Source organism: Microtus oregoni, unplaced genomic scaffold, assembly GCF_018167655.1.
Source record: "Microtus oregoni isolate MIOR12 unplaced genomic scaffold, Mior012 000023F_ref0000262, whole genome shotgun sequence".
In the NCBI taxonomy this organism is placed as follows: domain Eukaryota; kingdom Metazoa; phylum Chordata; class Mammalia; order Rodentia; family Cricetidae; genus Microtus; species Microtus oregoni.
Window position 1 is genome coordinate 15,253,482 of NW_024543082.1, and position 14,806 is coordinate 15,268,287.

The window sequence follows — 14,806 nt, forward strand, 5'->3', positions numbered from 1 at the left end:
CTTAGTAGGAAAACTGGCAGGAGCAGGCCTCTTGAGAAGACTAAACAACAGCTTACGACACAAATCAGATGACAGCTTCTCACTATGGGCCCCTCACATGTTCCAAATGCTGTAGGAGGCACACCACATAAATGAAGACACAATTCCACAAACGAGTGTTTAACACTTTCTTGTGCTTTCCAAAGTCGCAGACATTTCTAATCAAACAAAGTAACTGTGAGTAAAGTGTAAAACCCTTCTGTACATACATACACATGTAAAAATCCAATCCTTATACAGTACAATATGTGCATATCATGCTTACAAGGACTATCCTTTTACTCTACCTAAATAATGAAATTAGCATAAAAGCATATCAAAATCCAATTAAAGCAAGATTTAAACTTAGGGGACAGTTTCTTTTTCTCTAGAGCTCAGAGGAAAGCAGACAGCTCTAGAAAAGACTGCTGATACAATGAGAAGAGTTAGGAAACCGCACAAGGGAAACCATGAGTGGCAAATCAGTCCCTGTCTCAAAACACACAAACCTTTGAAGAGCTGGACTAAATTTTACAATAGCAATAAGAAGGGAATGTTCTCTAAAAGGCTTCTCCGACTTCCTTATCAGCAGTTTTAAAAAGAAACAACTTTCCTGACTTTTGAGGCATCCTTTCACGGTTCTGTATCTTTTGCTTGCCCTGACTCTAGAGCTTTTTCATTTAAGGTGGTCAGATGATCTTCTTTAAGCAAAGCTTCTAAGTAAGCATCAATCTGCTCGACGCCTCCCGCTGGACCACCCTGAAAGAAAGAAGCCACAGTCACTCCAGTGGGAGAAGCTCAGCTGTTATCCCTGACATCCTGGCAGCCTCCCACAGACATCTTGGTGAGTCATGTGGTTACAGCCCCACATCACATCTGATTGATGCTCTTAACCTTTGCAAATGTTTTCTCATTTAATCTCATTTTATGCCCACAAGTGGATAAGGATTTGAATAATGTTTTCTTCTTCAGTGGAAGTCAGGATTTTCCACTTTCAAGAACTGGCTGAAGTGTTGTTGTTGACAGAGGCACAAATACAATTACTATAATGTGAAACTATTTAGCATTCATTATCTTTTTGCTCTCTGATGATGTAGCTTTTTAATCATTTACCAGATCATCAAAATTAAGAGGGGTTCCTCTTCTGGCAGTATACTAAAAATTAAAAGGAAGTATTTTCTGTCTCATTTTGTACTTGATATAGAAGGAATTCCTATAAAAGCTAAAGATGAATATATCATAGAAAACAAACTCCCACTTCAGAATGTTTACAACCTTGACAGAAACCCATGCAGTCTGGATTCAAGTCCATGTTCACCCTAGTATGTAGTGATATATGGTGAATTTCCCTACCACCTTTATGGACAAAGCAATTCCCAGTCCTCCAGGTTCTCTATAGGGTCTCAGTTCTGCCTCTTCACACCGCACTGGTCAGGACGACCTATCTCACAACTGATATCTAAGGCCAAATTGCCATACACCACTTGAACTCATTGTTGGCTTAGATTTCTCCATTTATTTCCAGAATCCAGAGAAAGCCTTACAACCTTCTCTACCATATTTAAATTTTTGATATAGCCAAGATTTCTATGTGCTACATAGAAGCTGGACCACTTACAGGCCTGGAGGGATGTGGGAAAGGGGCATGATATACTTGAAAGACAATGCTTTTATAAAACGAGTCACTATATACAGTGAACATATGCCAATAAGAGGAGCTGGACCAATCCTCATTACTTCAATTCATCATGGAAGCATACAAACAAAACTGTCAATAATTCACATTTATGGTGTCTCTTCATTTTTGTTTTGTTTTAACTTCTCCCTCTGGAATTAAGAGGATTGATTTTTATTTATATATGAAGATAAAACTGCATTGAAATATCTCATTTTCTAAAAAGTTGGAAATTTTTGCCTACTGGACACATGGCATTGAGAAGCTGATTGGTAGAACTCTAGAATTACCTAGGAAGCAGGTCTTTGGGCATGCCCGTGGAGGATTGCCTTGACTGTTAAATGAGGTGGGCAGACTCTCTCACTGTGAGTCTGGGAGAGTAAGTGGATAATGGGACCTAAGCAACAACATGCATTTATTGCTTTCTGCTCTTGACTGTGGACTCAATGTGACCCAGCTTCAAGCTCCTGTGCCTTGACTTCCATGATGCACTCCATCCTTGCAGTGCAAACCAAACACACTCCTCTCTTCACAGCTCATTTCATCCAAGTATTTTATCACAGCAAAGGAAAAAAGACACGAAGACAACCAGCAACTAATAGCTCAAGCAGATTCTAGAAGTAGAGAAATATTTAAATGGTCTAATCTACGTTTTAAAAGCTAATTGACCTCTGATTGAATATGGTTATCCAGACCAGATTGCTGTTCAGTGTAGCAGCAGCAGCCCTACCCATCACAGATATAGACAGACACTCTACTGAAAGTATTGTCAGTAACTAACTAACTAACTAACAGACTTTCGGGATCCTAGATTTCTAGCCTGGAGAAGTGGGTCTTTATGAAAGGGCATAGATTAGTGGTCTAGCTCGGTGATGTGGGCCTGACTCCTCTCTTCGGAGAACTCAGCATACTGCCTCTCTGTCATAGTGTTAGTGTCTGAACTCCCCTCAGAGCCTCACCATTGTGTTGTCTGCTGCCTACCTGTCTGTCCCCCAACAATCTATCACAGCAATGCTCCTGGGCTCTTGAGCCCTGATCTGAATCCTCCCAGACTTTAGTAGCATAATTAGCAGCAGGGACTTCGTTAAGCTGTTTACCTAAGGGGAGTGAGCTAAGCGCACTGGAGAGAAACCCAGACAGAAACCCCAGCCATCCCTACCCCTCACACCCCACTCACCAGCTGAAGCTTCTGCAGCAGCAATGCCAGCTTTGCACGAAGGTCATTGAGTTTACCCTCGGTCCTTTTCCTTTTCAGCTCACACTGCTCCAGAAAAACTTCATTAAGTATCCCTCTTCTGTTTGACTCATAGATGATGGACTGCATTTTTCTCTTGAGTCTTTTCTCATATTGGACCATGTAGATATTCTGTATCTGAGAATGTTTTTTAAAGAACACTCAGTATATATTTTTGTTGTTGTTGTCGTTTTTTGAGACAGAGTTTCTCTGTGTAACAGTCCTAGTTGTCCTGGAACTTTGTAGACCAGCCTGGCCTCGAACTCACAGAGATCTGCCTGCTTCTGCCTCCCCACTGCTGCGATTAAAGGCGTTCACCACCACCGCCCAGCCTTAGTATACTTTTTAATATGTTATTATTTTTCTCAGGATATCTCAAGGCAATTTCACAGTCCAACCCTGCATACACTGACTAAGAATCAACTCTGATACTTGAACTTACTCTCACGAAGAGGGGGGAAAACATAATAATGTGGACATAATTATAGGAAGAGGAGAGAGACACAGGGCAGTAAGTTTAATGACCCTGGCTTTGAAATCAAGAAGAAACCCTGTGGAGGCTGAGTTTGTTCTCTCATCAGTGGAATAAAGACATCTCAGCCACCAGCACCTCGTAGGCACTGACAGATGGCCAGCTGCACGGAGTGCCTGGGTGATGATGTGGTATTCTAACTCAAGTCTGTCATGTCCAGAGGACAGGGGCTGCGGAACAAGGAATTTCGCTCTCACAAAAAAAACAAAAACAAAACAAAACAAAACAAAAAAACCTAATGTAAAGAGTATTGAAAGGGTTTCAAATTCCCTCAAGGATTTAGGGTCTGGGCTGTTTTCCAAGATGGCATGCTGGGCCTTCAGGCCCCTCTTCCACTTCAGAACAGTATGACTTGTATCAACATTTCAAGAGGACCAGGGGAAATTCTGAGAAAACAGACAAGGGCCAAACCCATTTGGATGACCATTTACGTTTCTATGTTAAGATTTCTGTGTTCTAGCACTGGCTGGGTGACAAGGAACTGCACTGGGGTCTCCTTCATGGTCTACGCCTCACCTCTTGCCCTTCACTCTCACTCACAACCGTTCCTGTGAGCAGAGCCCCCCCACCCCATCTCTGACACCTGCTAACCACGCTGATCTCATGACTTTCTCCTCTATAACACCAAATGTTCAAAACCTTACCTGCCCAGAGCTCTGTCTGGTAAACACTTCCTAATAACTTCCTAAGCAAAGGCATTGAAGTCAATTATGAGGATGCAAAGATGTGGAAGGCAGACTTTGCCATCCAGCAGGTTTCAGTTGGCAGCACGAGGTAGTGCAATCGTGCAAGAATTCTACTGTGAGGACCAGCTCTGTGCCACCAACTGGGAGAGGTGTCGCAGTGGGGAGGGGGTGTGATCCTATTAAATTAAAAACTTTATGCTTTGCCAGGGCAGGAAAGTGGAATTAGCCTAGGTGACAATTAACAGATGAGTCGTTAATAAAGTTATATGCTGATATACAACAGAATTTATATGGCTGGGAAGAAAACTGAAAGTATGAAATTTACAGGAAAATGGATGGGAACTAACAAGCATTGCACTGAGGTGACGTGGGCTCAGAAAGACAAACACATCATGTTTTCTCTTACCTTATGAATATCCAGGTTGGAGCAAATACTGGTAAAGACGACAAACAGGAAAGGGGTTATGGGAAAGGGGAAGAAAGGGGGGGTGGGATAAGGAAGGAGGTGGAGAAGACAGTGGAATGAAGAAGTGGAAATCCTGGGGGAAGGGATTATATGTGCAGGAAGGAGACTTCGAACAAAGCATGGGAGAATCAACCAATGGTGAGAAATCCTATGAAACTTGGTACACTGTAAGCTGCTTTAATCAACCAGTAAATTAAAACCTCGACTGATAGCGCTGTGACTCGGCTTATGTAGATAACTTTCCTCTGAATACCTGTCTTTCTCAACAAGTTGCCTGAGAAGAGTCTCTGAGAATGTTCCACACTGGCAAGCAGCGGTCATATGTGTATGCACGTAGCAGGCAGAAGAGGAAGCAGATTATAAGACTTGTTGATTGTTATGTAACTGATCTTAGATTAGTTTCTTTTTAGAAGCTTCAACTGCCTGGGAGCTTCTTTATTTTGTTGTGATTCCATGACCATTTGTGTTTCAGTCTAGTGTTTCAAAGATTTGGAGAATATATTTATTAAAAATTCAGAATTTTCTATTTCTTCTTTAGACTCAAGTCCCACCCTGCCTCATAAGCTGTAATTGTGGGAACTTTTGCCTTTTCAAATTCAAAAGGATGTTGCTCTGTGACATCTCATATGCTACACATTAATCTAAGTCTTGATAAGGACTGGAAAATTTGATTTCCCTTCAAACCTAACATTTGAAAACGTATATTATTTCCTCTCTGGAACATAGGGTCATTTAGATTTCAGGATATAAATGGCTGCATGGAAAGGAAGCTTACCTTGTTGAAACACGTTTTGAGGTTTTCGTTTGTACTCTCTGGGCATTGCTCCAGCTGTTTTCATAACAATAACAGAAAAGGACATTAGCTTTACATGGTGATCTGTCTGGAATATGGTTAGAACATTGATGTTTCTAGTATAGAAAAGCATCCGAGCTTAGAACCAGTCAACATTGGTTCTAGGGATGCTTTAAGTGTGGCCTAATTAAGTTGAGTCATTGAACGAAACCAACTTGACTTTACTATTTTCTTTAAAGAACTAAGGAAGCTTACATAAATAATAAACACAATGGTGTTTAACAATCTACAGATAAGACAAATTAATGCTAAGGGAAATGAAATGACAAAAGGCAATGTGAAGAAGGTGTGTTTTGTGTGGAAAGAGACTGGGAGTTACTTGCATATTGAACACGATGACAGTTAAGAGATTAGATGACATCACCTTGAAATGGCATTTCGCCGAGAAAGCAATGGGGACCAGGAAGAGGCCCTTAGACGTGGTAACATTCAGAATTCAAATGGAAAGTAGTTACTGTAAAGATGATGAGGGAAGAGTAGGGAGGAAAGCAAAGAGCAAGGATGTGAGAAGCTTATGGCCATGGAGGCGTCAGGGAGGAAGGAGGAAACTGGATTGAAGTTCCCTGGGAAGTCAGGTAAGAAAATAACTATTGCATTTGTCAGCCCAGAGACCACTGGTGACCCTGACAGGAAAGAACTCAATTAAGTGATACAGTGGAAGTCCACGAGAGAAGCTGAGTTGAGAGAAGAAAATAAAGAAACAATAATTCCAGAATAGAGCATTAAAGATGCCACTCAGGACCAACCGGCTACCTGACACCTCTATCCTATTAGTAGCACACGCTCTTTTCACTGAGAGCCTTTCCTTGTGTAGATGTCCATCCAACAATCAATACTGACCATGGTGATAGAGAATTGCCCTCCAGACTCCTGTCTGGGAAATCTACTCTATTCCTGGCCTGGAACATGGACTTCTCACTCACCACCGCCTGTCACAGGCAGGATACTAAGCTCACTGGATTTGGACCAAGGCCTGTGTGAGACTCACCCTCTGTATCTGAGGTAGCTGGCCCATGTTTTCTTTCCCATCTTATAAGGCACTGTCTCCAAGAGGAGCTCTGATGAATGCACTGTCTTCGTCCTTCCCGTGACGGTTAGAAAGAGTAGAACTCTGAGCACCTGATATGGCTGATCTATGAGAACCTAAACTCTGTGTCTCAATACAGGGGGTGAGATCAGAAACCATGTTTTGTGGGAGAAAGTGGGGGTAGCTGGAAGGAGAATGGACTCCATGGGCTCACGTTTGGTCCTTGGTGGAACTATTGGGAGGACTAGGGGGTGCATCCTTGTTGGTGGAGATGGGTCACTGGGGATGGACTTTAGTGCCAGGCTCAGCTGCCTTTGCCTTGTACTTGTGGATCAGGATGGAAACCGTCAGTTACCGCTCTAACATCCTACTCGCCTGCCTGCTTCCACGCTCTCCACCATGATGGTCATGAACGGTAACCCCCAATAAACTCTTTCTTCTATGAGCTGTCTGGTCATGATGTCTTATCACAGAAATAGAAAAGTAACTAAGACAAGACGGAAGTTTTTCCAAGCAGCTGTCTCAGTCTGTGAGATTGTCTCTGCCTTACTCTGCCTGTAATCACAATGCCTTATCACATACTTGGTATGGGACCTCTGTCTCCATCCACCGAAAGCCTTCCTAAGCCTCGTCAGTGTAATACTCTGGGCTTTTCTTCATTGAAGATTGAATTCACTCATTTCTGAGACTTACCTTGGGATTTGTTATGAGTTCTTCCACAGATGTGCACTCGAATTCTGATGATAGCTGAAACTCAGGAACAAAATACAGAAGAATCTCCCTAGGAAGACAATCATAACAGAAACAGAAGTACACCCAGAGCAGAGAGTGCCTGCCCATCAGAACACAGTTTGTCTCTTAGGTGTTTAACTTCCTGGCAAAGGCAGATGTTGGTTCCTATCAAATATTTTGTTTTCATCATTGACATCAAAGTGTTCTTCAGAAAACAGACTGGGGTTAGGGACTTGGGTGTGGTTTTGCAACAGCAAAGAGCTTCCCAGTACTGGCCATGGTCTGAGTCTTGGCTGTATCTATATTAACCTTGACTGTGGTTCTGCTCTGCAGTTTTTTAAGATACTCTCATTAGAATAATCAAGTAAAGGAAACACTTTTATTTTTATACTACTTTTTTAAACCATACATTTTATTTTATAATTTATTTAAAAATTAGAAGTTTGTTAAAAGAATAAAGGAGAAAAAGAGAATAGGAAGGGAGGAGAAACAACAGAAAAGAAGGAAAAAAAGAAAAAAGAAGGGGCTGGGTAGAGGGCTTAGTGGGTAAAAAGAGAAGTATGGGTCTGGTGTTCAGATCCCCTGTACCCACATAACTGCCAGGAATACATGGTGCCCCACTGAATTTTAATGTTCCAGAAGCACCTGCACACACGCACACACACACACACACACAAACACACACAACAAACACGTAAACACAGATACATAAAGGTACACATACCACAGATACATTCTCACCGAGAAGGGTTGGGGGAGGGAGGAGATGAGGAGAAGTAGAGTGACAGAGACAGAAACAGAAGAAATACTTTAAAAGATACACAATACCTAGAAATCTGCAACTACCCATTCCAGGAAAGCCCTGCACCTGTGAGTGTTCTTTTCTATAGAAAACTCAACACTGAAAGCCTCCAGGAGGAAAATAACTGCCACAGGGCTACTGACTTTCTTCATCAACCACCAAGAACACAGGAGCTTCACTATCCAAGGCTACTCCCTTCATTAGGGCCTGCAGAACAACTCGAACAATTCACACCGACCCAATGTAGTGGCATGGCTTTTAATCCTAACACTTGGAAAACTAAAGCAGGGAGACTGACTTAAAGATCATTTAGAGTTGCACAGTGAGACCATGTCTCAAAGAACAACAACAAAGAAATCACATATGGATGTTAGTCTTCCCAGACAGTGGGGTCCCTTATCAGAAAATACTTCATTTGTCAGAAGGCATTGGGTTTTTCTGGGATTAACTGGACTCACGATATGTAATTCATTCCTAGGAAAACATGGTCTCTAGACATGCCCGCCAGCATGTGCAGTGTTTTCTTTCTGAGGCGCTCCCTGTGTTCAACCTTTTGTGCCCACCTAAAGTAAGTTGCCTGCTAAATAGCTCCTCCCTTGGAAATTTTGTCCCTCAAAACTGACTCAAGAGGCAGGCGATGCTGCAATCTTCAGTTTCCAAACTGCGTATGCTCAGACCTCATTTTTCTGCAAAATTAATTCAACCTCAAAAAGTCAAACCTTCGGGCATACAGACAGAATATTGTATACATAATAAATAAATAAATAAATATTTAAAAAAAAAAAAAGTCAAACACCAAGTGGGGGAGGGGAAGGTTACAAAAATTCTTATGTGTAAGATCTAATTTTAACTATTTAACTATTCTTAAAACTTCCTGAAGCTATTGGCATGGGCTCATTTCTCCTATGGTACTCTTTCAGGATGCTTTTTGTTCCAAGGGATAACCTCTCTCCTCAGCCTCACCAATTTCAAGTTTCTTTCTTGCAGACACAATCAGCTGTAATCCATGAGAGACCCCAAAAGGGGGTGGGCCTGGAAACACTCTAGGAATCGGTGCTCATTACGATGACTGTGAGCACTGATAAGTCTACATGTTCTCTAGGGAGATAGTTTCTGGGAAGGCTTACTATTCCAGTGGTACCTAACAACAGAAGTGGATGCACTTTAAAGACTTGGTACCCTCAATCAAACTGTCCCCTTTTGATCACAAGTAATTCATTACAATTAACAGTACCAGTGTTATACTTACATGAAGAAAAACGGCTAGCCAAGTGAAAAATAAGAAAGATGTGGAATTTGAAAAGGATGCTTACCCAGCTGGAAAAGACAGTTAAGTAACAGTGCATCCAAACTCAGCTACAGCACACTCAGGCAGGTCTCCCCTGGGGTGCTGATAACAATACCCACCTATCCATGGTTTTAATGCTAATAGTTCTTGGATGATATCTAAAATATTATAAAGGCACAAACATGATAGTTACTGTTATCAAGAAAATCTGATTTATTTCAGCAAAGGCCAATCACTGATTTTGTGATCCTATCCACACATTTTGAATGATCTTTGCATATTTATTTAGATATGTACAAGTACACACACCTATATCAATATATATATAAATGTAACTGGTTACATATTACCAAGTCTAAGTCACCAGCTGATATACTCAAATCTTAATTTCATTAAAGAACCAGGCTAAATCTATGGCCACCTAACTGCAAAGCTGAGGATGAAAAATAAATGCTTCTCTATAAAATGCTAGCAAAGAGTAGAGAACTATCAGAGAATGCCATCCTCCAGACATTCTGCTGACAGGCAGGACAGTGTGATGCTGACATCCATCCATCCATCCATCCATCCATCCATCCATCCAAGGCACTCGACCAGTGACCTTCATTATCTTATAACATCTCCACATAACTCGTCCACAGATGAGTGTGTCCTATTTCTGTCTCCTTTCTAGATGACTGCAGGTTTGCCAGCTCAGGCACAGTGGGTGCCTAGCATGAGCTATGAGGGAGGTATGGCTAGGACCTTACTGCCCCATCAACTATTTGTCCCATGGCAGAGAACAAAGTGCCCTTCAACTCCCTGGGGCAGGACCTCTGTTAGGCCTGACTCCTGAAGGAAAGCTTGGGCAGACTCCACGTCCGAGAAGACACAACCCTTCAGCCCCACTGCTGCCACAGAGGCTCCATACAGCTGTATGACTGAGTCTGTGTCCAGAGTGGATCTCTGCCTCCTTTCCCACATAGGATAGCACCTGAACCCTAGCACGGGGCTTTTTTCCTTTCTCTTTCCTTCTATTGTCTACTCTTTGAGAACTCTCTTCTTTAAGGGGATTCAGTTTCTAAGAAAATTAAGGCCTTATGGGGCATATCACTCCAGGCAGGATAGATTTTGTGGTCTTCCTAGCTCAAGGCCCCTCATCTCACTTAACAAATCTTTAAACCTAGCAAAATCAATGATGCCACTGAATGCATGGAACTCCTGCTCCTAGCCCTGCCCTCCACTATGCCAGCTCTCTGAGTAAACACTTCTGAACTCAGTCTTCCATGGTATTGATGGTAAAGGCCTCTCCGGTATCAGTCCCTGTTCTGAGAAACCTGCAAACATCACTCCTTCCCCATCTCTCCTTTAGGAGTTGAGCTTAAGCCCCCTGACTTCCTCCAGTGACCACATCTACAAACATTAACATTCAACTGACCAAAAAGGGAAACTGTACCTTCTGTAAGTTCCTTATCCAAAACCACAAAAATAGATGTTTTAAAGGCTGTGGGAATGCCACGCATGTCTTTGTGAGTAGAAAAGAGGTTATGAAATTCAATAAAACTTTTTTATTACATTTGAAGGAAGAATACCGTGTGTATGTCCATCCATCACACTGCTGGGCCACATAAAAATAGGCAGTTAGTGACCACAGCATCTTCCAAGGGACTATTAACCTGTGGTGTATCTAACCGAATATGGTTAGGGAGAAAGGTCATAAAATTATTCCACTGACTGTATTTTTAAAATCCCCAATTGATAGAAGATCAAAATCAAACAAAACAGTGTTTGTTGCTGCTTACTTCAAACATTCAACAAAGCATGTGGAAAAGTTTGTGATTTTGTTTACCTTAACTTAGACATTAGCTTCCTTGCTGTTTCTTTGATAGATGGGCTTTGAGATGGCATCAGTGGCGACAGCTGACGATCACCATTCACAGAGCTGACTTTGTGTCCAGAGTATGGATGTAAGTCTTCCATTTGCACCCCGGGCAAGCTGGTACTTATGATGTCAAGAAGAACCACATTAAATTACAGCCATTTCAGAACCAGTCACACACAGCACATGAAAAGTCAATACACAGCAAACCATGGCACAGGCATCAGTATCACGCTCAGAGTTCTCACCAAAGTCTAATACAGTAATAACAATTTATTTTCATACATTGCTTCAAAGTTTTAGGATAGCACCAATGAACAAAATTGGTGACAATTCATTAATTATTTAGAACTGTTTTTGAGACAGTGTCTTATGTAGCTCAGGCTGGCCTTGAACTCAAAATATAGCCCAAATAGTCTTGAACACCTGATCATCTTGACCACTTCCCAAGGATTACGGGTGTATACTACCACACCAACATCACCTTGGTCCGTGACAATTTATTCATAACTACAGTCATACACCATTCATCTCTTCTCTGCAGGAAGAGACATAAGTTCAATTTGACCCTTGCAACGATGCATGACAATAAAACACAAACCAGTCAAAGGTGGCAAGAGAAACAGCTAGTGAAGATCTGAGGGAAGAATGTTCTAGGGAACAGTAATGATCTTGATGTGTCTATCAGTCGGTGTGAGAATGCATAAAAGGCTGTGGTATGGCAGAAGACCAAAGCTTTGGCTATGTCTAAACAACAGCACAAGACACCAGAGGTGGTAGAGTGGGGGGGGGGGGGGTGAAGACAGACAGAGGTAAAATGGGTCCAGAGGGCAGAATAGAGAGTTTTACTTTCAAGTAGCAAGAAACATATGTTAATCCTTTCACAATAACATCTATAAATACCAACCTCAACTTTGGAGAGTTTTCTGTGATTAAGAAGGCCTTTAAAAACTGGGGAACAGTTTATATGGCGAGGACTGTGCCTCTACCGTCAACTATTCTTTGGCATTAATTATACTGTCTTACTTCAGCTGTCCATTGTAAGAGGAAGACGTTATATAAACTAATGCTTAATCATCTGGTAAAGAATAGGTGCACAATGCCCTAATGCTCACTAATTAAAACCTCCTTTATATGGAAGTTTTATTAAGGATTTTTAAAAAAAAAAAGCATTTTAAGATTGCTGGAAATTCTTTCTGGTGTTGGGAGTGAGGGTGAAATATTTTAGGCTAGAGCCCAGAAGAGCTTTTCGTCTATCCAATGTTCACAGGGATGGAGACATTGCTCAGTGGTATAGCACCTACCTAGCATCCATAAGCACTACGGGAAACAACTAACTACCAGGCCTTTCTCACATTATTATACCGAGGATTAAATAAAACGCATAACTAGTTTAGTTCAGTACTGAGTATTAAGTGCTCAGTAAGCAGTATCTAATAATCATTGTTATTAAGATCATCTTTCTCACTGGTACTGTCAGATTTGATCATTTTTTCCATTAAGGTTGCTTTAGTTGGATTATAGTTCTAACGTTCATTTTACACTAAGTCAGCAATATTTTGTTTGTTTGGTTGGCCCATTGAATGGTTTGGTTTGGGGTTTTTGTACGCGTTGAGATAAGGTTTCTCTGTGTAGCCCTGGCTGTCTTAGAACTGGCTCTTAGATCAGGCTGGCCTTAAATTCAAGAGATCTGCCTGCCTCTACCTCCCAGGTGTTAACCACCACCTAGCCTGGGTCAACGGCATCAAAAATGAACTTCAAGAACTTTAGAAGTCATACACACACACACACACACACACACAAACACTTTGTATTTCTGCATAAATTCTAGTTTCTGGGACTATCTTAAGTTTCAACTCACATCTTAACAAATATTTCTGTATTGAAGTCATTTATCAAAACGTGTGGAAACAGCACCAGTGGAAAAATGTATCATTTATTCAAATAAATAAAGTACCCACTACAGACAGGCACCTTCCTGACCACTGGAGACAGACACAGGGACGAAAAGGCAGGGTATATTTCTATAGAATTAGATTTATTTCTAGGGAAAAGAGAGGAAACAAACAAGCTGAAACAGAAATGGTAAGGGTATTTGTTTAGCAAATAACTTCGGATGCTGAAGGGACAGTCTTATCACCTGGTCGCTGCAGCAGAGGCAGTGGACACCCACATCTGCCTAGGAGAGTCAGGGAGAACCCAAGGAAGAGAACGCTGATCTGAGACCTAACTGTAACGGGAGGGCAGGGAAGATGGTACGCGGCGGAGTGGCAGAAGGCATGTAAGTATCCAAGTACAGGAAGTTGTGTGGCCGAAGAGAGAAGGACGTCTAAATTATAAGCAATGCAGAACCTCTGGGGAACAGAGTGGAGGCAAAAAAGAAGAGCCCAGTAAAGGCAACTTACACCACAGAGGCATTCCAAGGTCACCTTCAAACAGGGCTATGGAAGGCTTCTGCGTAGCCAGGCAGAGCTGGACATGCATACTGGAATAATGGCAAAAAAGCTCTACTTTAATGCAAAGGGCTACAATTCAAAGAGTGCAGGATGTGGGGTCAGCAAAACACCCGAATGCCCCAAGGAAGCTAAGGTGAATGCAGGAAGCCGAAGTGCCTGTTTTCTCGAAAAAAGCCTTTTACCCCACTACGTATATCAACAATATCTAGCTGATTTTCTAAATGGCAGAATTCTCTTGTTAAGAAAACTCCGGGATTATAATAATTATGGGTATATTTGGCAATAAGCTAATGAACTACCCAGAAAAATATTAAGCCTGTGATTTCACACTCTTACCCTGTATGTGTGTGCCTCTCACTTCTTGGTGGCAGTACAGTAATTTGAGTTGGTTATCTATTGTGAACAGGAAGTGAAGCCTGCTCCCTTCCATTATTCCCAGACCCTCACACAAGAAATGAAAAGCTTTGCAGAAAAGGAGAATTTCTTATCCTTTCAGCTCCCTATTGTAAAATTTGGTGTCATTCTTAATTGCCTTTGTTGCTATTATTTTCTTTCTTCTTCTCGTTACACATTGATAATTACTTTTTCAGGAGCATAATTACACGCGCTTGGAATCCGTATGATAATAGTATACACACCTTTCCCGGTGAGGCGCTGAAGGCTTTCTTTTCATTACCAGAGTATCATCACACAGCTCTTGTTTTTCTTCAAAAGAACATAGACAAAATTATTCTGAATGGCACACAATAAACTGTACCAAAAAAAAAGCTAGCTCATTAACTACCTGTGTAGAATTTGGGTACGTATTAAACATCCATTTCTAAATTATGCCCATTTAAAGGCAATTTATAACATATTCTTAAGGTAATTTATAATCAATTTAATGATGCATATATAAATGTATAGAATAATTTAAGAGTATCTGCAGCCTCTGTTCTGGTTTTTTTTTTTTTTTTTTTTTACTATGTTTGTTACAAGTGTCTGGATACGTGATACAGTCTGCTCAAACTCCATGCTTGCTCTACCTTCCTCTACGAGGACTCACCTTTTCCCCTCTCACATCCCACTCCCCCGATTCAGGTTCAGAGAGATCGGATGAGTCTGGACGAAACCTGACCCTCCAGGAGAGAGCTGGATGAAACCTGAGCCTCCAGGAGAGAGCTGACCTTTAAAGCCTGC

At 41.5% G+C, this 14,806-nt stretch overlaps 1 protein-coding gene across 1 annotated transcript in view; it reads right to left on the bottom strand.

Moving 5' to 3' along the window:
* Window positions 1-439: 439 nt before the first annotated feature.
* Morc1 (MORC family CW-type zinc finger 1) overlaps window positions 440-14,806 on the bottom strand; it is a 308,590-nt gene continuing 294,223 nt past the window's right edge. The window contains exons 23-28 of the mRNA XM_041673094.1: window positions 14,266-14,332; window positions 11,142-11,288; window positions 7,185-7,272; window positions 5,387-5,440; window positions 2,871-3,065; window positions 440-777 (exon numbers count right to left, since the gene is read on the bottom strand). Of these exons, the coding sequence (XP_041529028.1) occupies window positions 652-777; window positions 2,871-3,065; window positions 5,387-5,440; window positions 7,185-7,272; window positions 11,142-11,288; window positions 14,266-14,332 (677 nt within the window). The 3' untranslated portion in view covers window positions 440-651. The remainder of the gene's footprint in view (window positions 778-2,870; window positions 3,066-5,386; window positions 5,441-7,184; window positions 7,273-11,141; window positions 11,289-14,265; window positions 14,333-14,806) is intronic.